The sequence below is a fragment of the Mchenga conophoros genome, linkage group LG15 (assembly GCF_057382185.1).
Source record: "Mchenga conophoros isolate Kocher_MC1m ecotype Shallow Benthic linkage group LG15, M_conophoros_male_GT1.1, whole genome shotgun sequence".
In the NCBI taxonomy this organism is placed as follows: Eukaryota; Metazoa; Chordata; class Actinopteri; order Cichliformes; family Cichlidae; genus Mchenga; species Mchenga conophoros.
Genome location: NC_140540.1, coordinates 12,269,264 through 12,291,783, shown reverse-complemented (window position 1 = coordinate 12,291,783; position 22,520 = coordinate 12,269,264). Strand labels below are relative to the sequence as shown.

At 42.8% G+C, this 22,520-nt stretch overlaps 2 protein-coding genes across 5 annotated transcripts in view; one reads left to right on the top strand and one right to left on the bottom strand.

Moving 5' to 3' along the window:
• The window catches only part of syne1a (spectrin repeat containing, nuclear envelope 1a), a 142,346-nt gene extending 131,972 nt beyond the window's left edge, over positions 1-10,374 (top strand). For both annotated transcript variants that reach the window (XM_085247598.1, XM_085247597.1), the window contains exons 133-148: positions 257-444; positions 639-789; positions 1,328-1,510; positions 1,653-1,790; positions 1,934-2,125; positions 2,640-2,958; positions 3,483-3,551; positions 3,907-4,040; positions 4,536-4,662; positions 4,740-4,951; positions 5,208-5,414; positions 5,794-5,922; positions 6,241-6,495; positions 6,660-6,734; positions 7,254-7,312; positions 8,884-10,374. In XM_085247598.1, the coding sequence (XP_085103724.1) occupies positions 257-444; positions 639-789; positions 1,328-1,510; positions 1,653-1,790; positions 1,934-2,125; positions 2,640-2,958; positions 3,483-3,551; positions 3,907-4,040; positions 4,536-4,662; positions 4,740-4,951; positions 5,208-5,414; positions 5,794-5,922; positions 6,241-6,495; positions 6,660-6,734; positions 7,254-7,312; positions 8,884-9,160 (2,715 nt within the window). In that variant the 3' untranslated portion in view covers positions 9,161-10,374. The remainder of the gene's footprint in view (positions 1-256; positions 445-638; positions 790-1,327; positions 1,511-1,652; positions 1,791-1,933; positions 2,126-2,639; positions 2,959-3,482; positions 3,552-3,906; positions 4,041-4,535; positions 4,663-4,739; positions 4,952-5,207; positions 5,415-5,793; positions 5,923-6,240; positions 6,496-6,659; positions 6,735-7,253; positions 7,313-8,883) is intronic.
• A 47-nt stretch (positions 10,375-10,421) lies between these two features.
• Positions 10,422-21,547, bottom strand: esr1 (estrogen receptor 1). Of its 3 annotated transcripts, XM_085247602.1 has the most exons (11): positions 21,074-21,547; positions 20,002-20,210; positions 19,073-19,189; positions 18,422-18,609; positions 18,177-18,330; positions 16,639-16,777; positions 15,517-15,650; positions 14,100-14,283; positions 13,584-13,922; positions 12,784-12,807; positions 10,422-12,713 (listed from the first exon to the last, which is right to left on the bottom strand). In XM_085247602.1, exons 1-9 carry the CDS (start codon positions 21,508-21,510, stop codon positions 13,586-13,588), a joined length of 1,899 nt encoding a protein of 632 aa, XP_085103728.1. In that variant the 5' UTR covers positions 21,511-21,547; the 3' UTR covers positions 10,422-12,713; positions 12,784-12,807; positions 13,584-13,585. The 3 variants fall into 3 exon arrangements, with proteins under 3 accessions (XP_085103728.1, XP_085103727.1, XP_085103726.1); XM_085247601.1 differs by having other exon boundaries at positions 10,422-12,807; XM_085247600.1 differs by having other exon boundaries at positions 10,422-13,922.
• Between the last annotated feature and the right edge of the window lie 973 nt (positions 21,548-22,520).

Below are 22,520 nucleotides of genomic sequence, written 5' to 3'. Positions count from 1 at the left end.
CGTTCAGTGCTCTGTAGGTGTCAATAGACTTCCTCCTGCCAAGACGCTTCTCTAAATCTGGTCTGGATTCTGGGACCCCACTAACCTTGTTCCTCTTCCAGAGACGTACTTATCTTACACATGGATTTACTGTAGTTTGCCTGGAGGGCTGATTCTTATCTGAATGAATTTATGGTGCCAGAGGAGCTTGCTTTCTCTCAGAAAACTTTATGAGATGGGTCCTGAAAATCAAGTAATTATTCTGAATGTTCTCCAGGAGCTGCAAAGGGACATAGAGAAACACAGCACAGGCGTGGCGTCGGTGCTGAACCTGTGCGAAGTCCTGCTGCACGACTGCGATGCTTGCTCGACTGAGACTGAGTGCGACTCCATCCAGCAGGCCACCAGAGGGCTGGACCGACGCTGGAGGAACATCTGCGCCATGTCCATGGAGAGGAGGCTCAAGTCAGTGCATCTTCTGCCTAATTTGCAACAAGATTCTGCACTGGTGTTGAAATTCAAACAAATCCTCAATCAGCTTCAGAATCATGACAATTTGCTATCACCTCTGATACAAGTAATACAGTGACAAATATTGATTTCAGAACATTTAGTGAGCTCGTTCAACCTCCCTCATACTGTAACTTGTTTCTCTGCAGGATTGAAGAAACTTGGAGGTTGTGGCAGAAGTTCCTGGATGATTACAGCAGGTTTGAGGATTGGCTCAAGACCTCGGAAAAAACAGCAGCCCTGCCTAATTCCTCTGGAGTTCTCTATACCGTCGCTAAAGAGGAGCTCAAGAAGTTTGAGGTTTGCATATTTAACATTTATTCACACAACAAAGAGTAAAGGTCAGCCTCGGCTGCACAAGTTGCATGTGTTTATACAGTTAAAATACAGTGATAGATGTGAGAAGATCGAGACAGAAGTAAGAAGAGTGTCACATTGCAGAAACTCGTTTGCTCTGGTCTGCTCAGCTGCTGCTGTCTGTCACTGTGCACGTGCACATTCCTGCTAGCTGACTCGCCTGAGCCTTCGCCAACTGTCCTACTTGTGGCTGAACAGAGAATTCATTGTAGTAGAATTGTAAAATTTTAGGATTTTAATTAGATTTGACATGTAAGAGCCTAATTAGACATAATTTCACATTTTTTAAGGATTTTGATTCAAAGTTTATTTTTGAATCAAGTCTTTAGCCGACTGCAGCGACTTTCACTTTTCAGAGTTGTTATTTTCGATATATCATCTGAACTTAAACCATATATAACCATTATAACCATCTGTAATCTTTGTGTATTTGTGTAGTGTAATATATATCCGTTTTCCTCTGGACTTATGTGTGTTGCAGGCTTTCCAGCGTCAGGTGCAGGAGTTCCTGACCCAGCTAGAGCTCATCAACAAGCAGTATCGTCGTCTGGCCCGGGAAAACCGCACAGACTCCTCCTGCCGTCTCAGGGAAATGGTCCACGATGGGAACAGGCGATGGGACAACCTGCAGAAGAGGGTGGCTGCAGTCATACGCAGGCTAAAGGTAGCTTTCTTTGAGGACAGTAAGATTTTTGAAATCACCCTTGCCATTGAGCTTATTTCTTTTCTTTCTCTGGGCACTGGCTTTATTGAAAACAAATATCCAAAATCTGAAATCATAAAGCATGGCTGTTGGTCTGTCACAGCACTTCATCAGCCAGAGGGAGGAGTTTGAGACTGCACGTGACAGCATCCTGGTGTGGCTGACTGAGATGGACCTACAGCTCACCAACATAGAGCACTTCTCCGAGTGTGACGTACAGGCCAAAATCAAACAGCTCAGGGTAAGACGATTTTTTGAGTGCATGGCAGCATACTATTGTCTTTTCTCTCTTGTTTGTTGAAATCACAATACTTGAGAACTGCTTTTGACAGGTCTAGTTAATTTTGGGTAAATTAAAAAAAAACAAAACGTGTTTCTCAACAGGCGTTTCAGCAGGAGATCTACCTGAACACGGGGAAGATCGAGCTGGTGTTCAGGCAGGGTGATGCTCTGATTGAGAAGAGTGAACCTCTGGATGCAGCTGTCATCGAGGAGGAGCTGGAGGAGCTGCAAAGATACTGTCAGGAGGTCTTCGGACGAGTGGACAGATACTACAAGAAACTCACACGACTCCCTGTAAGTAAAAATAAGAAAGCTAGCCTGCCGAATTTCTGAATATCATCTAACGACAATATTTAGGAGCAGGTTAAGAATTTTCTACCCCACATGCAGAAAGCTTTCAGGGCAGATTTGAGTCAAAGGGTACGCGGCAAACAGTCTGAATGAAAGTGCAAGCAGATGTGTTTTTGTGAAGCAAATTCTGATTAATGTGAAAAACATGTCCTATTGAAATGTCAGAAATGAAGCATGAACTCTCATTGCAGTGGCAACTTCCTTTGTTTTTAGTTTTCTTGTATTTACAAGTTGCACTTCTGCTGATTTCCAGGACCTGAAGATGTTAAAATAAACACATCTTCACACTCCTGACATGGTGTAAACATGCCGGACAAAGACACTGAGCATGATTATTAGGATGTCAACATTTCAATACACATGCTCACCTACCTAGTCCTTAGAAACTGCACTCTGTCATGTTTTAGTTTGAAATTGCAACATTAACTATATCTCTCGTCTCGCCTGTCTCACTCAGCTTGCAGACGATGAGCTCGACGGTTCAGACAGAGAGCTGGACATGGAGGATGGAGGAGACCTCTCTGAAATGCAGTGGAGCGACTCCTCTTTGCCCCGGACATCAGCGCGTCCAGCCTCGGGCACTGTGGCTCTCGTCCGGGCCGACCGCTCAGGCAGAGACACCCCGGCCAGCGTGGACTCCATCCCGTTAGAGTGGGACCACGACTACGATCTGAGCAGAGGCCTGGAGAGCCCCTCGGGACGAGGCAATGGGGAAAGAAGCCAAGGGCAAGAGGACGAGGATGAGTATATGAGGACGGCTGCCACAGCACTATCAGGTTGGTCTGATGGATGATTAGCTTGATTTAACATTTCCCAGAAATAAACAGTTTTGATGGACTTGCTTAAGTACATATATACACATATACATATAATAGGATAGGATAGGACTTTAATAGAATAAATAGTTTAAAGTTTTGCAGTAACAGCATGGATGACATCACACATTTGCCCTGTCAGCAGAGGGGTGGATGTGAAAAATTAATAAAGATTCAATTATGTCAATTAAATTCAGTGTAATAAAAATAAATAAATATCTAGAAAGTACCATGTTTTGGTTTTTTTTACAGCAGAGCAGCTTAACATGTGACATTTGTCTGCAGGCAAGAACACAACCTATAATATTTTTTATAAATAAGAAAAGCACAAAATGAGCTCACACGTAAACACTTGTCATTGGAATCACTACAAATTCATTGTTAAATAGTTAAAGACTTAATTCAATCGAAGACAGAGATCCCTCAGAGATCCCTCAGAGTCGTGTGTGCATTGTAAGTAGTGTCTGTTGTATGTCTCTTCCCAGATGTAGTTATCCCAGAGAGCCCAGAGGCCTATATAAAACTGACAGAGAAAACACTGAAATCATCCTCTGGTAGGAAACAGCACGAGTTAGAAGCGCATGCCGTCAACTAAATCACGTTTGTTTTTGTTTTTTAAACAGGCTGGATGTCCAACCATCTAGATAAATCTTTGTATAGTTGCATGCAGGCATGAGTTTTCACTCACTGAATAACCACCGCATTTTTAGTAGTGTGCGTCCACATTTGTGTTACATCTAATATCATAAAACTGAGCTCTTGTTTGCGATGGCTTGCCAGTATGTTGCGTTTCAGACTAATGCATGCCATTTCAGCCCCATTCAACACCACAAGCATGCTAATAAAGATTTGTGTTATTGAAACTTTTACTTCTCTGTTTATGTAGATCTGCTTGTGCTTTTTGTGCAGGTGAGCCAGGCCAGCTGGAGGCCAGTCTCAGGCAGCTGGACCAGGCTTTGGACGCAGGGCGGTATCACCTCCAGCAGAGAGAAGCCACTGCCAACCGGGTCAGCCCCGATGTGGACTCCACTTACATGGGCTACGTGAGTCTTCCTCGTGTTTGTTTGATGTCTTAAAGCAACATAAATGATGAATAGCAGCAGTAGTAGCTTCTTTCAGCTGCTCCCTTGTTTAAAGGGGGTCACAGCAGCAGATGGGTGTGCAGACTTTTGCACTGACACAAAGCCTCCCAGGGATTTGTGTTCCCTTCTGCTCTCAAAGCAGGGATCTTCTGCACATTAGGGAAATAGTTTAACCACTAGACTGACACAAACAATGAATGGTAAAAACTATAACATTGTCATATGAAGGTTTAGATCATACATTTGGATCTTAATGATAGATTAAATGCCCTAAAAAACCCAACTAAAGTCCAGTAGTGATGTAATAGTTAATCATGATCAGTGTTACTTTAAAATGGATTGCATCTTGCTACATGCAGGATTTTTATCCCTAATTCTCTTCTTATTCTTAAACAAAGGTTTTTAAAGCGTGATGTAAATGCAGTAAATGCCATGTGGCTCATGTTCTCCTCACAGATGCGTCTGATGGGAGAGTGTCGCAGCAGCATAGACGCAGTGAAGAGAGCAGAAGGAGAGCTGACCGAAGATGAGGATGAGATGCCGGGACTCACCAACCCTACCAACACAGACACACAGAGCGCCGGTCAGTAAACACAAACACACACATACACACTGCAGATACTGTGTGGGCTGTGGTTCCATCATTTGTTTTCCCTCCAGGTGTGATTGAGCGCTGGGAGCTGATCGAGGCTCAGTCTCTAAGTGAGAAGCACAAACACAAACAGAACCTGCAGCAGTGGCAGCAGCTGATCTCAGATCTGCAGACCTTGAGGGCTTGGCTCGGTCACTCGGAGGCTGAACTCAGCCAACTGCGAGGCCTCGATCTCAGCACTGACATACACACCATCCAGCAGAGAATCAAGAAGCTCAAGGTGGGTGCATGCAGAGTGCAGCGTTGCAGAAAGTCCAACAAATCTGCGGTTATTTAGTCACCTGTCAAACTTCCAGTGCAGTATGCTGACATTTTCCTCCTTCCCCAAACACTCACATTTAGGTATTTCCACTAGTTTTCGATTACTAGAAAGCAGCATGTCACTGTGCTATAAATACATCTTTCTCAGCTTCCTCTCTCTGATGCCTGGCTCATTGCTCCAGCACTCTATAATTAATCACCTCTCTTCCATACAGGAGCTGCAGAAGGGGATGGATGCTCACAAGGCAGAGGTCCTGTCCATCAACCTGAGCAGTGCTGACTTCCTCCAATCAGAGCCCGACTCTGAGGAGGCGTGGGAGCTGAGGGACAGGCTGAAGGAGATGAATTCGCGCTGGGACCGGCTCGGCGCCTCACTGGAGGACTGGAGGGAGGAGCTGCAGAGGGCACTGATGCAGTGCCAGGTATTAAAAGCACACACTAACTTTGGCAGCCCACTTTTAAGCTCTACAAATTTACAGCAGTAAAAATATCCGGTGCTACAGCGGTTGAGCAGGGAGCCACGTGTCTTAGAGCCAACTGCAGGAGCCTGGGTTCAATTCTGACCCGCTGCCTGTTCTGCCAATCTCTTTTCACCTGGAAGCCTATCGCTTCTTCAATGACCTATCCCCCCCCACATATATTCACTGTGTGTACAGTGAATATATAACACACATATATTAAATATATTAAAAAATATATAAATACCAATTATCTTGTTATTGAAAAGTCTTTTATTTCCTCCTTTTGCGAAACTGGGCATGAGAGACAGCCTTAACAAAAACAACTGTTTATATTTGTCAGGAGTTCCATGAGATGAGTCACGGTCTGCTGCTATGGTTGGAGAACATTGACCGCAGGAGGAACGAGGTGGTTCCCATCCCCCAAAAAGCAAATCGCGAAACGTTACGAGCTCATCATAAAACACTTATGGTATGTCTCTCTTAAAACCGCCTCTGTGTGTAGTAGACTAACCTGGTGTGAGTTTCATACGACTGTTTTACCTTTTTACACTGATCAGTGTTACTTCACAAAGTGGGCACACGTGACTCCGTGTCTTGGTCGATTTGTTCAGACTTGTAGCACCTTTCGTGCAGATGCCCCCAAATTTTTTATATAACACAGTCAGAGGAGACAGAAAACTAGAAGTTGTCTGATTTTTTTTTTAAATAACAAGTTGAGGATGCACAATAGGTCTTAATTTCTTCCTAATGTGTGGGTGACTCCTCTGTCCGCTTTATTGTTCTGCAGCAAATCAAGTGCGAGCTGCTGGACTCGCAGCAGAAGGTGTCGTCCCTTCAGGAGCTGTCAGCTCAGCTGCTGGTCAACATTAAACCTCAGAGTCTGGCCCAGACCTCAGAGCGGACCCAGGCTCAGGGCAACGAGTGTCTGGAGGCCCAGGAGAAGGTTCACGTGATCTGGAACAGGCTAAGGCTGCTCCAGAGGGAGGTCAACTCAGATCTGGAGGGGCTGGAGAGGAGACTGGGGGCCATGGATGCAGAGCAGGTCAGATATATATTATTGCAAATATGCCTTGTACTTGTGACATTTGGAATGACAATAAAGTTGAATTCTATTCTATGATACTGAGTGCTCATTAGTTCTTTAGTGGCATTAGTTTGTTGTAGATCTGAACATCAGAGCGAATGTTGTTGTTTTGGTGTTTTCAGGATTGCTCGCCATTGCCTGTTAGCAGATCTACAGCACCTGGTTCAGATGTGACCAGCCAGACCCGCAAACGATTGGTAATGTCTCTCTTCATAATGTCCAGAAGGGAGAGGGCTGAGCTCACATTACCTTCCACTTGTTTCTTTTGCTCTGCTAACATGTTTGTGGAAGAAAATGTAGTTGACCCCTCCCACCTCCCTTTTTTTGAGATGTTTTTGCTGCCCCACATCATAATGATCTGCAAAAAAACTCACAAGAAAACCTGGCTTTTCGTTTCTGTAATTTTTAATTTATGTGTAAATACCTGAATATTAACTTTTATTGTAAATGACAGCTAAAACATTTAATCGTGTGAGGTTTTTTTTGGGCTTGACCTTTCTGGATTTAGTTTTGAGAAGCCAGATTTCTTGGTTCTAAAAGTCAATCACCGTCATTGATTATGCTGCTGCTCTTTGGTTATTGATGATGATTTCTCTAGCAATGTTATGGCTCTCTTTATGTTGTTTTTATTCTCATCTGAGGCTTTGTCTTTATTTGCCTTTGACTGAAACATTGTTTTCTTTCTTTTACCCCTCCCTGCTCATTATCTGGTTCAGCCCCGAGGCAAAAGTAGTCAGGCCCACCCAGGACACCCTGAGAGCAGCCCGCGCCACAGGTACCTCTCTCCTGGACTCTAGAAACTTGGGATGATGGTGGAACCAAACCTTTCCAACAAGCATGATTTTTATTAACTCAGTTAGGCACAATCACCTCGTCAAAGATGTGGCAGATTTATCATATTATTTCGATTGCAGCGTTTGTGATCCGCTGCTTTGAGGTTTAAACCCGGCGTTCCATGATCTTCCCTTATTCTCGAGACCATGTTGTCGGCTCTTAAACGAGAGGGGAATCGCCTCCATCAGGCCGCTCCCCTTCTCCTTTAAATGTTTTTTTTTCCACTGCTTCTCTTTGCCCTGCTGCTTTTTGAATGGCATCATGAAGTATTGCCTTCACACATTTTGCTTCTTCTGACTTTGTAGTACGCTCCTCGCCCACTAGATGGCACTCTCTGAGCCCCACTGTCCCCACCTACCCACCCACACCCCAGCGGTCATGCCTTTAGCTCTGTTTTTCTTTTTTGTTTTCCTTCCTCTTTCATTCCCTTCATAGTTTTCCAACAGGATATGATGCATTAACTCCTGGTCTTCCTTCCACGTTAACTCCCATTTTCTCCTCCGTTTCCTTTCCAGACCTCTTTAAACCCACCCCCTTTACACCACATAGTCTCCTAAACTCCTGAACTAATCTTCCCATGAGGGTTGTAGAGAAACTAAATGTGCTTTTTCCCCTCACAGTTTCTTTATGTTGTACATTTGAGATTTTCCAAGTAGAAATTCAGCAGAGGAGAAGGCATTGCCTGGCCAAATAATTTGAAGCACACATGCGCAGCGTGCACATGCCTACTCACAGCTGCATCACTGTACGATGGAGGTCAATGAAACTGGGATGTCAGCTTGTCTGACCCTCTGTCTCCATGATGACGGGTCGCAGTAAGAACATGCTGTTCTTCCCTTAGAGTTTTTGCTCTGTCAGTGGAAATCTCCAGAGAGGCTTTTGGCATTTCTCCTGCTTCTGTTTGAAAAGATATGTGGCATTGAACTTTCACATAGTGAGCTCTGAAGCCAGAATCCCCCCCCCCCAAAAAAGCAAAACACACACACACATACACACAGTGATACGGTGAGACGCAGTCCATTATCTGTGAATGCTGTCTTACACGTGCAAGTGAGTGCCTGTTTTGTGTGTTTGCAAATTTCTACATGAGTGTGACTCTTTTTGTATCCTTTCTTATTTTTCCATTCAACATAATTTTGTTTTCATGCTCTAAATGTCAGATTTACAAACTATAAAATGTAAAAAACCAGTGAAAAATGCCCGCCACAGTTCCCCCGATGTCTTGTTTTCTCTAAAAGCCTTTCAGCTAGCAACTAAAAGCTAAAAATCGACACGAGTAGAGTGTTTGACAGATGAAAAGCTTAACGAGACAATTTCCTACCATTCAGATCCTTTCCAGGCATTTTAAATGAATCTGCAATATTATTCATTAATTCATAGTCTCATGAAGTCGGAGCATTTTTCACTATAAAGCAGTTTTAGCACAAATTTAAAAAAAAAAAACAAAACAACAACTAGTGATCTGAGCCCCACTCTCTGCAGTGTTTAATTTTTGTCTGGGTCTTCCTGCAGCCGGAGCAGATCACCAGGCGCCGCTGGCTGCGTTTCCTCCCGTTCTGACCTCTCAGACGTCACTTCATCAGCTTCCTCCTCCTCCTCAAAGGATAAGTCCTTCCTGCTGCGGGTCCTCAGGGCAGCGCTCCCCGTCCACTTGCTCCTCCTGCTCCTCATCGGCCTGGCCTGTCTGGTTCCCATGACGGAGGAGGACTACAGCTGCCACCACGCCAACAACTTCGCTCGCTCCTTCCATCCCATGCTGCGCTACACCAACGGACCTCCACCCATATGAGGAGCAGCTGATTTTTGTATTTATTTTTTTTAAATCTACCTACTGCTTTGCCAAGGACTCCACTGACTCATGTGAATGTTTCCTATTCACCCTGTGCCCTAAAGGAACAAACTCTTCCCCCTTGCTGGGGATGTATTATGAAGTATTTCAGAGGTGACATGAAGACTGATGTCACAAAACATTGCACACCCACCCACTCACCTGAGTCACCTCAACCCTTTAAAAAAACAAACAAACAACAAAAACACTCTGGATACCCCCCCCCCCCCAGAAAAAAAAAAGAGAAAAAATTCATGTCGTTTTAACTTAAATAAGTATTTTATTTTTAAGGTTTCTGGAGAAACCTGCGAAATCGTTGAAAAACAAAGCACTATTTATATACTGTATGTTGGGAGCCAAAGTCGACTGTGCATTTTTGTCCATTATATCAAGTGCTGCTACTATTTATTTAGTGTTCAATCTGTTACTAGATTGTTAGCATTGATTAAGCTGAAGCCCCACTGTGAGTGGGGGGGATATTGTAAATTTTAAGAGCAGGCCTGCCGTCAGAGTAGCAGATTATTTACAGCCTTGGGTCTGAAGAGATTAGTTTCAGACTCACGTTTGAACATCGACTGAGGAAAAAAAAGACCAAAACCGCACAGAATCAGGTCAGCAGAAGTATTTTTCCCCAGGATGACTCGTTTCAGAAGGACCTGCCTGTCAATTTGGAAATGAAGTCTAAAACCTGCACGTAAAGCACTGACACGAGCACTGTCTGAAGGTACTGCACTGATGCCCTCCAGCCAAGATGGCAGACTTCTTTCTCCAAAAGCCAAGGCTTGTACTTTTTTCTTTTTTTTTAAATTTTAGTATTTTATCAACTGGGACAAAAATGAAAAAAAAAAAAAAGAGGATGAGCTCTCATTTGTATATCATTGTTTGAAATGCCTTTGAGTACAGGCAGTTATTTTTTTATCTTTCAGTTTGAGCATGCACTTGAAAGTCTCTCGCTTTTACGAAGGCCAAACAATCACTGGTAGTTTTAGTAGACGGCTGTGACATGAAATAGTGTGCTTTGTAATAACTGCGATTATTATTCTGCGGTGATGAGACATCTGAATCTGTTTAAAAAAAAATTAAATATGAAAATGGTTATTTATGTATGTACAGTTTGCTAATGCCAACTTCATGGAGAATACCCTCTTTGCAAGTAATAAAACATGAAATATTTACTTCTGTGGATTTTGATTTGGAGAAAATCGAGTCAGGAGAAAGGCGGTGATGAACAATGCTTGTTGTTTTTATTTGTATGCACAGTAAACAAACGACAGTCAAGGCAGGTTTGGCTGGATTTACACTTCCAAATCTGATGTTTTGATCCTGTGTGGAGGCTTTCCACACGTCTCTCAAATGACACAAATCTGCAGCTGCCTCTTTTTTTAATGCTTCTCCCGTGGCAACATAAATTATAATTGCCTGCAGTTTCCACTCATCACAGGTTGCAGGTAATTTCATGTTTGGGCTGGCAGCATTTTGCATTGAAAGCACGCAGAATAGCAGCCAGACTCGTATCTATCGCTACAGAAGCTGTGTTTTGATCCCAGATTCAGTTGCTTTATTTTTTTATTTTATTTTTTTTCTGGAGTCAGCTTGGCTCCTGTGTTAAAGTACTTATTTTTTGCATCAACAAACTAAAGGCTGGGTAAAAACATTTAATGTCCCCCAAATGCAACTGGATTAATAAAACAATTAGTTAAAAACGCAACTAGCAAACCATCAGTTGAGCAAAAGGTGTCAAATATGGACTCATCCCTGCTTCCCAAGTGTGACTGTGTGCAATTAATCAGATGCCGTGTGACTGCAAACAAAATTAAGAGAAAGGTACACCTAGTGAGCAGAGTGCTGTGTGCATCGGCTTTATTAACGTAGAGAGAAAAAGAGGAAGGAAGGAAGCAGGCAGAGCCGGGGCCTCATACACTGAAACAGCCAATGATGGTGCAAACAAGAAGTCACTAAAACCTCATTTGAAAAATCGTATCTCATTGTGTTTAAAAAAAAATGTGTCGACCTGAGTTCCAGGGCATCCAAGACATTTTTACACTAATCTACAGTGTACACAAGTATTATATATATTTTGCTTCCAAGGAGCCAAACCTCCTTGTAATTTCAGTTTTCTGACCTTTCTGAAGGTCTTTCGGTTTTTCTTTGGACATTGGTTCTTTCACACCATATTTTTTTCTTTAACACTAACCCATAAATCAATTAAGCATAAAAAAAAGGCACCTAACTCAAGAGATGGACCAGTGCTGTGTCTAAACAGTACAGACAATTTAGCAAAGCAGCACTTTTAAACTCCCCTGAGCTTTGTTGCTAGCATCCTGTTGCAAAGATTTAATCATCATTTGTTCCCATTTCTTTTGCCAAATATATCAAAAATACCAAGAATACCACAGTTTGGCAGGCAGACAATAGTATTTTGGCAACAACAAGGTGATTCCGAAAGAGCTATTTCCCAAAAACGTATCCCAGCGTATCCCAACAGGGTTTGCAAAATTCCGGAAACTTAAAAGCTGGAGGACAAAAGAAGAAGTAATATTTCTGATTAGCAGATGAACAGTAAGGGAAAGTGAAGTCCTTCTGATAAAAGAGCTGATAAACCCAAACTTTAAACTTTTGGTTCAATTCATTTTAAATATGTGCAGAGAAGGTCAGGAGAGAGGAACAACAGAGAGTGTGAGTGGACGTTCTGTCAGGGTTTTGGGGCTGCATTTCAGCCAGTGGGGTTGGAGATCTTCTCAAAATTGAAGGAATTGTGAATGCACAAAAGTAGCATAAGGGATTGATACTATCTGGAAAGCGTCTCTCCCTGAGCCCGGACCTTAATTATCAAAACAGTGTGGGGTCGTCTTCATAGACAAGAGAACAAAAAGCAGCCAACATTCAAAGAAGAGTTTTGAATGTCCTTTAATGAGCCTAGAGAACTATTCCTGAAGACTACTTAAAGAAATCACAAGAAAGTTTGCCTAAGCCAGTTAAGGCTGCTTTAAAAAATAAACGTGGTTAGAGCAAATCTTGACTTTCAAGCTCATTACATCTGTACAAACTCTGTTTTTACCTTATATACTGTATTTTTATGCTTGTTTTCACAGGTTCCAACAAATCCCTGCATCTATTTCTCATTTTCCTAGAAAAATAAAAACAAACGAGGGTCGAATCAAGACTTTTGCACAGTGCAACCAATATGTAACGTATATTGGTATACTCTATGCAGTCCAAAATGTGCATTTAATCTGATGCAAGATTTTAAGCCTAAAACATTGAGTGGCATGTTGTAGCAAATTATTCAGAGGCTAAACAACCCCCAGGCTGACTGCACTGTTGCAGCTAATCTAAAGTTGGCAAGCTGGCTGTTAAATTTGTCCTCACTGTGTGTTGAAACCATTTCAGGCTGTTAGTCAGACCCAAAAACAGTTTGAATACGTGACCTCAGGAATTTGTAAGCCAACTAAAAGAGAAAAAAAATCTGATAAACTTCCTTTTAGGTGTTTCATTTCTTCAGCTGCATCAAATTCTGCAATTTAAACAGAAATTAGGTTGACATATATTCATTTTGGAGACTTCCTTTTTAACACCGTTATTACCTGTTTCAGCGTGTAGTCTCTCTGCTAACCACACACGTGCACAGTGAACACGGACGGCCACATAAGAGAGTAAGGAAAAAGGATTTGACGTAGGTTAGCACAGAGAACAATCCTCCTGTACACAGACGTTACCCAACAAACAGCCAACTGATATTTAGGACTCGATCGCACAATTTCTGCCAACTTAAAATTCAACAGATACATCCTCTCCCACTCCTCACTTCAAAATTGCCATCACTAAAATATTTTTTCTCAGATATATCTGAGAGAAAATTGGGTGCGCTCACCCACATTACCTGATATCTATTTTTTAACAATACCGGCATCTAAGCACAACGAATTCCACGTTCATTTGAACTAGTTTTACCATCATTTCCTGCGTAATTCTTTCTCTTTTATTTCCTTTATATGAAAAAATAATGCCCATCAGCCTCTTAAATCACAGAGGAAGTGCACTTTGGTCGAGGCGAATAAACAGAAAGATTAGCTGCTCATTGTTTGAAATCACCGTAGCTAACAGAGCACCACATTAAACATCTGCTGTTTTGGAAATGATAAGCGGTACTGGAAAGCTGATTGAAAATCACAGGTATCATTAAAGGCAGTGTACAAGGCTGACAGCACTGAAATTCAGACTGCTGTGCAATTCCAATGAGAAGGTTCTCACTAAACAGCTATAAAAATCACCTCATTTATAAATATTCTCTCATGCAAACTCGACTATAACCACCATCTTTAATTCACCAACCCCCTTTTTTTTAAATTCTCTGCACAAACCATCCATAAAAATGACTTTAAACCTTCATAGGATGCGGGTGCAGTCGGAATGGGACCCCCTGTACTGCAGGACACCTGGACCTGTGGGCGCTCTGCTCAGGTTCTCACGCCTCGGGCTCTCGTGGTTGCCTTGAGGTCCTGAACTGGAACCAGCCGAGGAGGTGCCTTCATCATCGCCACCACCCCCGCCGCTGCTGCTGGTGCTGCTGGTGTTGGGAGAGTCTCTGTCACCCTGGGACCAGGACTGAGATGGTTTGACTGGGCGATGGATGCGTTGAGCATCCAGCATCTCCAGCAGCAGGTCGTACAGAGGCACTTTGTTCTTACACTTCATGCTGTAGAGGTGCTCCATGCCTTTGTTGCTGCAGGGAGTGTAACCAAAGAGAGATGGTGACCTCACCTGCTTTCTAACACTGCATTCTGCAACCTAGAGTCTCTGTTAGATTTTACAATGTGTTTAAAACCTTCCTCACACTGTTACCGTCATCACATTAGGGCGACTGAAACTAGAAATTTTCTCACAGTGTTTTGAGTTCTACCTCATGTGCCTGATGTGGGAGAGCAGCAGGAGCAGCTGGGCCTGTCTTCTTGACTGGTGCTGAGCCGAGCACCCCAATTGGCTGATATGAAATATGAGCGCATCGGTAATGGTGTCCAGCATGTGTTGCACTGCCGCGCTGTCGTGAAGGGGCTCCATTGTGCCAGTGCAGAAAGAAAAGGCACCTAAGAGACCAAGACATCATCAGCTCACTGCCAACTTTCTGTCTAAAGCTCGTTTTTTCTCTTGAACTAATCTTTTCAAACATGTTTTTCTTGCAATATTCACAAAAAAACACAAAAGTTTAAATAAGGATGTCACTGTAAGCTTAAATGCCCCGTTTTAGAGGTTTCGTTTTTTCTACTGTTCATTCCGTATGATGTCATCAGTGAGACAAGATATTTCTGGTCATCTCAGGCACACAGCTTTGTTTGTCTTTATCTTACAATATAAAGCACCTTAAAAGGCAACTGTTGTTGTGATTTGGCTTGATATAAATAAAACTGAATTGAAAGATAATTGCTGTGTTACCACAAACAGATTGCATATCATCGCCGACTCAACCCCATTCGGTAGCAAACTGATAGCAGACTGACTGCGTGTTGTTGAGGTTTTATTGCCGCCTTAAAAGCGACACGTCAACATCTACGAGTGGTCCAGGATCTGGACCCCAACCATTTCAAAGCCGACAAAATCATGACATCATTGCACGCCGCCACAATAATTTTGGTTACTGTGCTGCAGTCTTCATCCGCTGTTTTCCCCAGTGTGCCTGCAGCATTAAAGGAAGGTGCGCTAAAACAGCTCGTTTCAGATCAAGGCGTGGCTCCTCTAGTTGAGTCCGAGAAGAAAATTATGGAGCTTCCTTAACAATACTCAGCTTTCTTACAATGAAGAAACGTCTAAATTTTTATTTGAAAAAGGATCTGATCCACATGCTTAAGATGACGCACGGCAATCTCAGTAATCTAAAGTTCATCCCGCTCCAGCAGCTGAGCCAGTATTGTCATTTCACTGGTATTTCAGACTTCTCTTATAGAATACCTCAATCTCCGGGGCAAACACAGCCCTCTGTGCTGTCTCATGTTGTCATGGGAACAGCTATTGGTTATTGACGGTACAGATCTCTCCAGAACGCTCTGTTCGCCTAATCTGTCTGCGCAGCACTGAGAGCTTTACCTCTGTGGGTGTAGTTTGACACTGTTCAATATTTACTCTCAGGAGCAGATACACAAACCTTTGGTGTGGCGTTCTTGTGAACAAACGGAGTGGATATTAGAAAATAAATAAATAAATGAACTAGGGAGCGGATCCTTTTATTTGTGAAGTGTCCTTCGATGTTTTCAGGTATCAGTTTGGTCTCTCTCTCTCTCTTTGAAATGCTTTCACAAGGAGGTCACGTTAACACGGTGTCTTACCAGAGTTTAGCAAAATGATAGCTTTGAGACAGACAAACTCCTCAGGTTTGAGCTTGAGCATCCGGAAGCGGGACGCTGTGGCCAGCAGCATGTCGAAGATCTCGGCCATGCCCTCGACGCATGTGCCTTCAGTCCTGGACAGCAGAATGAATTAATGTGTCATGCAGGAAGAAAAACAATATCAAGATCACACAAGTTACCCAAAAAGTCACATTTTAACAAAAGCAGATCACCGCTTTAGTGCAGAAGGAGAAGAGCACCATCAAACTATCAAACAAGCAACCAGATAAACAACTAATGGACTGAATGGCTGCAAGGCTCCATTTGTCCACACAGTTGAAAGGTGATGGAAAGATGGATAATGTGGCTGGAGTGCAAGTTAAAGTTGGATGGCACAGAGCTGAGGGAATTTGCCAACCCTGGTCCAACAGCATTTTAGTCATCAAGTCCAATTGGAGAGGACACTCATACCGGGACCAGGTTTTAGAGATAATACTCTCTAATACACTTTTGAATCAAATGGGACCATCAGGCACATCAGAGGGTAAAAGCTCTGTCTGCCCGCAAGTCTCCCTCATCCCTCGATCTGTCTCTGCCTCTCTCTTTTTCTCTGAGGTAGATACTGTGCTTTGGCCAGCTTGTTTACTCTTAACATGGCGGGAAATGGAGGGAACAGGCTGTGCCTGCAAAGCAGAAAACAGCCGTGTCTCCCCCGTATCTCTATTTTCTCGTCCTCTCTGTTCATCATTTAGCTCTATCTCTCTCTCACTGTCATCTCTCACTCCATCTTTCTTCATTTTCCATCATTCCTTGTATTGAGGGTTTGATTAAATCTCTTTCCTGGCTGCAAGCTCAGCACTGTAATGATGACGGGGTATTTCAGGTAGGAAAGAGGCTGCTCTCCTCTCCATGGGGAACATGTAATTAGTCTTTCACCGTGTGACAGACATGTTGGGATGGCACAATGCCTGGCAAAGTGTGAAATGGAAAATTTACAATGCTGATGTATCACCCTTAAGATGTGTCTGAGATAGAGAAAGAAAGAGAAATAGGTTGGAATAGCAGGGACAGCGAGATGAGAAAGGATACCAAGGTGAAAATTAGGGAAGTATCCCTCGCTACCTGTCCAGGATGAGGTCCTGTGCGAAGATGAGTTTGCCAGGACAGTGGATGGACCTCCAAATGAGCCCGATCATCAGCACCTCCAGCCACGAGCTCTCCAGCAGCAGCACCTGATCGTGAAGAGACAGCTGCAGAAAACCTAGAAACACAAAATACAAAGCACGTCGTGATGATAATTTTTGATGCCATGCAGGCAATCTCAACCACACCCAGCAGATTTAACAATTCTGAGCATTTGAAGCATCCGTCCTGAAACAAAATAAGGCCTTTAGCCAGAAGACTCACAGATAAAAGCAAAATAAAAATCTTCACTACAAATATTAGCCATTAGTAGTTTCAGCCATTATTCTGTACTCAGAAATTAAAAACAAAAAAAGTAGATAAGTCTACTCAGAATATCTGTGCTTTTTAACCAGGACAAGTAATAGAATATTAATGTCTCCTGCTCACCTTCAACTCACTCAAAAATGACTAAAACATCCACACTCTTGTTTTAAGCCAGAGAAAATCTACTTGAATATATCATCTGCAATCTCTGCTCACAAAAGAAGCTTTATTGCTGGCAATCAGCTGGGTTAAATTCATATATAATTACAGCCAATCTCCCCCATTGTGCCCCCTGTACAATGTTTGGAACCTCTTGCAATTAAAGTTGGGTATCTTTGGGCTTTTAGTGACACACAAGGTTGTAATGCCTCAAAATCTGGGTTTTAAACCTCCCTGCCAGGTTTGTGTGTGTGTGAGAGCACATGTAAAAAGGGTGATGTGTCTTATACTGCATTTAGGCTCTATGGGGTGCCTGCAGATTGACCAAACAATCCTCTCAAAGGTGATGACTGTAACTACTATTTCTGTAATGGCTCTGTATTCGTGTGGGGGGCTTATGTGTACTTTTACTACAGAGGTCTCCCATCTCTTCGCTGTTTCCTAAGAAGTCAAATTGACAACAACACACACACGACTGCAACTTCACACATTACGTCTGTGCACGATTAAGGGATTTTTTTCCAAGATTTTTTATTAGATGTCACGATGCTCCAAAGAAATGGCGCACATAATTTGCATGTGACCTCACATTTATGCACATGTTGTAGACTGATGCGCTATAACTATTTAACAATAAACAATAGGATACTGTAGCACTTGCATGATTACTGGAAACATTTTATTAAAATAGATCGTAAAGGCATCACTTTGCCATACACATACAACTAAACCTGATCATTTTATGTGTGGTCATTTGTCATTTTGTGATGTAAGCCACAGTTTCAGGGCCTGTTAGACATTTAATCTATAAATTATTACAGTGCTGTAATATTTTTTCTTCGTCTTACAGAGAGGATTTTTGTTGATGAACATCACCAGATCCTTGGAATATCCTAAAGAGTCAAAGAAGACTTCAGGCTAAGATGTATCTGGTAAACTAACACAGCCATTCTATGAACACCCTCTGGATACTGTCTATTGCTGCTCTTGTCTTAATGTTTAATTGTTGCTTCTTTAAATTCTTCTTTGCTATACTTTAGATTAATTCCTACCTGGAAGCTTCTTGGCCCATGCGATCATGTGAACCAGCTCCTTGTCGGCCATGCTGGTGAGTAGGGTCATCATGGTGACCTCCGTGTAGGGTTGGTTCATCTTCTGACGAGAGCACAGGGTTGGAGGCTCAGCACCCTGGAGCAGGAGGAGCACCTGGATGACAATCAAAATTTCCCCCTAAATCAATAAAACCTGATAGTGGACTTTCATAAAAACCTGCTGTAGATGCTCACTATTTCCTCACCTGATCAGGAGGTATGCTATTTAAAGAGGATCTTCCTCCTCCACCACTTGTACTGCTGCTGCTCGTTGCATGCTTCCTTCCATCATGAGGGGGCGCCTTTGTGTGTGGCAGGTCTTTGGCTGGTTTGTCTCTGTCGCAGGCCCGTCGTTTTTCACGCCGCAAAACACGTCCGCGGTCCTTACGCATACCTTGAGGACAGACCAAGGATGAAATAACATCATGATACAAAAAAAGAGGGAAAAAACAAACAAGTAGTCACGGGTGTGTAGATAAATCACTTCACTCTTTCCCCCACATTGTTCAAAAATAACTTCATGTTTTGCCACGTCTTACCACAGATGCGCAGATTCTTTTGGACTACTGAGTGATTCAGGAAGTATGAAAACAAAAATGTGACTGAGCAGTTGTACTCCTTAAGAGGAAATCTCTTCAAGGTCATGTTAAAGTTAGTCTCAAGCTTATCTGGATCCAACAGCAGCCTCATGTTTGTGCCAAGTTTTTCCACAGCAAGACAATCAGTTTTTAAATTTATAAAGAAGAGTGTAATTTTTGTTAAAAAAAATTATTAATAGAATTTCTTTACACGATTTTACAAAAAATTAAAACGTGCAAAAGGTGGAGAATCTTTCTTCTGCTGGTGTTCACCCTCACCTCCTTTCATCATGCCCACTTCGTAGCACTTCCTAAGACGGCAAGCCTGGCAGCTCTTCCTCCGATTCTTGTCAATGGTGCACTGATTTGTCGCTGGGCACATATAGTCATTGTGACCTGAGATGAAAGAAAATCTATTACTTTCAGCTACCCACTTCAGTGTGCAGTTCAGATTTAGGTTATTTAGTAGCCAGGTGCACTCTATTCCCCATTCTAAATGAATCTGAGATGGAGCAAATTAAAACGTGGCATCTTGGCTTTGTCATTGCCATGGAGACAATTGGTTTCTTCTTGAGCGCTCTTTCATTGCACGACTTTGCATCAATGCACAAACCGCATCAAATCATAAACATGACGCAGACACCAAGCACACTGAGTTTTGGTTTGCACACATAGGGGCAACAGCACAAAGAGTTTGGAAAACAGTTGATGTCTCACAAATGAAAATAAATAAATGGACTGAAACCTAAATTGTCTCTCAGTTTCACAATGTCCACTTTCTGACATGCGTCCTCCCTCCGTCTCCTCCTTTAACCCAACAGTATTCAACTCCAATTAGGCTGCTTATTTTTCTGTAAACATTACAGGTCGTTCACTTCTGTAAAATGAGCCAACAACATCCAAACTTCCTGTCAGGAATGTTCTTTAGATTTCCCCATGTCATAAATTAACCCATATTTAATGTCTTTGGCTGAAGGACAGGACACTATGTCTTTTCTGCTTGATAGCACTCAAAGTTAAGAAGCCAATTACTTTAGTGCACTGTGTTCTTCAATACTGTTATTTTCTATGACAGACACAATAAAGCCCATGATTTAGACAGTTTCCTAAGTTAATCAACTGTAGTTGATCTGTAGTGTTTCACAAAATATAGCGCAATCCTTTTATATCTACTGATGACAAACAGATAAAGCAGACAGACTACCTACCCTGGATGCTCCTCTTGAAGAAGGCCTTGCAGCCCTCACAAGACCACACCCCATAGTGGTATCCAGACGCGTAGTCACTGCACACAGCGCAGAAACGCGTCTCTTTGGTCATTTCAAACCCCCCAGCTCCAGCTCCCAACTCGCCCACGCCGTATGCCTCATCACGGGTACCACACTGGTCGTCTCTGGGAACCGGCTGATGGCTGGACCTGCAACACGCCATGAATTTTAATTTGGTAATTTCTTTTGTTTTCATAAAGATAAAGCTCAGTTGCAGAGTTAATCAAATAATACATCTGGATATTTTTGCCAAAAAATGGAACATTTTCTTTTCCCTGAAAATGTTAGGCAAGTCATTTAGTGATTAATCAAATCTTATCAGAACGACTTTAATACGACAGCAGCTGACAGGAGGAGCGGAGTTTTATTTTTCACCTGAGGCAGGAAACAAACTGTGTGTGTGCGTCTGTTGTTCTTACGTATTGTTCCCTTTTCAAGGTCCTTAACAAAGTCCTTAATCTCTGGAATTAGAGACCAGGACAAAGCTTGATCCTTTCCTCAGAGATAATAGTTATGTTTTGTATAAAGCAAGAGAATAAAAACAATGTGGTTATATAATTGTTCTGTTATAACGGCATTTACAGGACCCAACTGAATGTCACTGCCATAATTCACTAATTACAAATTCTGAATTTAGTTTTCCAGTAATATTTTGTTCTACTGTCCCCTGGTAGAACACACCAATTAAATAAATAAATGCCAGAAAACACCGGGCTTAATTCTTTTCTTTATGGTATAGTCACCTAAAATTTATAATGAAGACATGATAGAGGCAGCTACAGCTGTCACAATGAAGCAGCATACCTGATGAACTGGTTTTGACTGTACTTATCATGTTACGCTTGCATAATCACCAAACTTTTGCACAAACACAACTGCCAAACAATCAAAACCAAGCCCTGGATGTGCCATTGCCAGACAAATAATTAAATGTGTCAGAAGGGGGTAATAATTCCATTCACTTTTTTCCTGTCACTTTTCTCCACCAGAAAAAAAAACTGCATTTCCTCACCTGTAGACGGGTGTTGAAGTGGTTTCCAGATAGTGGTGGCTGGGCGGGTGCATAAAGGGGCTCAGCCGTGGGCTGGAGGGCACAAACACAAGTGGACTGGTTGTCCCACTGCCCAGGGACTGAAGACTGCCATCGGACGGTGGTCCGTGAGCGTCCAGAGGAGCCGAGTAGCAGCCAGTGGTGGAGTGGCTGTAAAGAGGAGTCGGGGCAGGGGTGGGGGCGGCATAGTCATAAGACCCTTCCAGGAAGTCCACAGTGGCTACCCCTCCAGACCCCCGGCTCTCTTCGGGGTACATGTCGTAGAGGGGGGCACGCAGCGATGGCGAGACGCGAGTTGGAGAGTGGGGCTCCAGCTCTGAGGAGGCTGGGCTGTCCCTGGGTCTGAGTACTGGTCCGCACGGCTGTCTGCTCTGCGCTGGGCTCTGCCTGAGCAACATCACAGCACAACAGCAGTGATAAGCAACATGATTTAGACTGGCTCTCCCATTTGTTGGGAGGGGGAGTGGAGAGGAGTGTTGCTCTCCCTCTCTTTATTTTTTCCCCCTCACTTGCTCTCTGGGTCTCTTCTCTCCAACAAAGCTTGTCAGACAACTTGAAAGCTCCACTGTTATTCAGCTTTTTTGTGTCTGCCTTCAGCTTCTGGTCACTAAGCTCCAAAAGAACAAAATAAAAAGAGTTTTAAACAACTCTTCCTGTATTTTATTTATTTTTTGTCAGCAAAGCACCTCCTTCTTTTCTAATACATCTTCACCAAAGTGTGAGAGGGAGAAAGGCTGGTGGGACAGAGGGAGAAAAAATAGCCATTCACAAACAACTCGTGTCTTCTCATGCGTGCCACAGTTCCCACTCGTCATTTGTGTAATATGGAAGAATTGTCACTGGTTGCACCTGTTTTGCTGAGAAAAGTTGACTGCTTATTCATTATTTGCTCAGCCGATAGCAGCACAGGACAGATGTGATGTACTGCCAGTCTATTTGCAGTGAGATTTAAAGAAATCACTGTGGACAGTTTACAACAACAACAGCAGAGGCTGAAAGAAAACCACAATCTACCATTACTACTACTATACTACTACTCACCACTTACAAACGAAGCATCCTCCTATGTGCTGTACAACGTACTGGCTCTGCTTGCCTCACAGGCATTTAGTTGAGCTCATTGGACACAATGGGAACAGTGGAAAGGTTTGAAAAAAAGGATAAACAAATTAAAGATACAGCCAAATCGATAACCGTGGTGCGTTTAAGTGCCAGGTCACCATAACACAGCAAACAAAGCAGGAGGTCAAATCTCTTTCTGACAGCGAGTAATTACACAATCAATCCCCAATGAAGAGATTGATAATCATTTTTATGCTTCACATTTATTTCTTCTCGTTAAAAATTGCAATAAATCTGAGAGAAATTTTAAAAGATACCTTCTGAGTCACATTCCATTAAGGGAAGG

Coding starts and splice junctions, on each gene's coding strand:
- esr1 (XM_085247600.1), bottom strand. CDS start 21,510: ATGTTGCTCAGGCAGAGCCCAGCGCAGAGCAGACAGCCGTGCGGACCA. Junction 19,190..20,001: donor CTTCAAGAGGAGCATCCAGG/GTAGGTAGTCTG, acceptor CTTTCATCTCAG/GTCACAATGACTATATGTGC. Junction 15,651..16,638: donor CAGGACCTCATCCTGGACAG/GTAGCGAGGGAT, acceptor TCTGCTGTCCAG/GACTGAAGGCACATGCGTCG.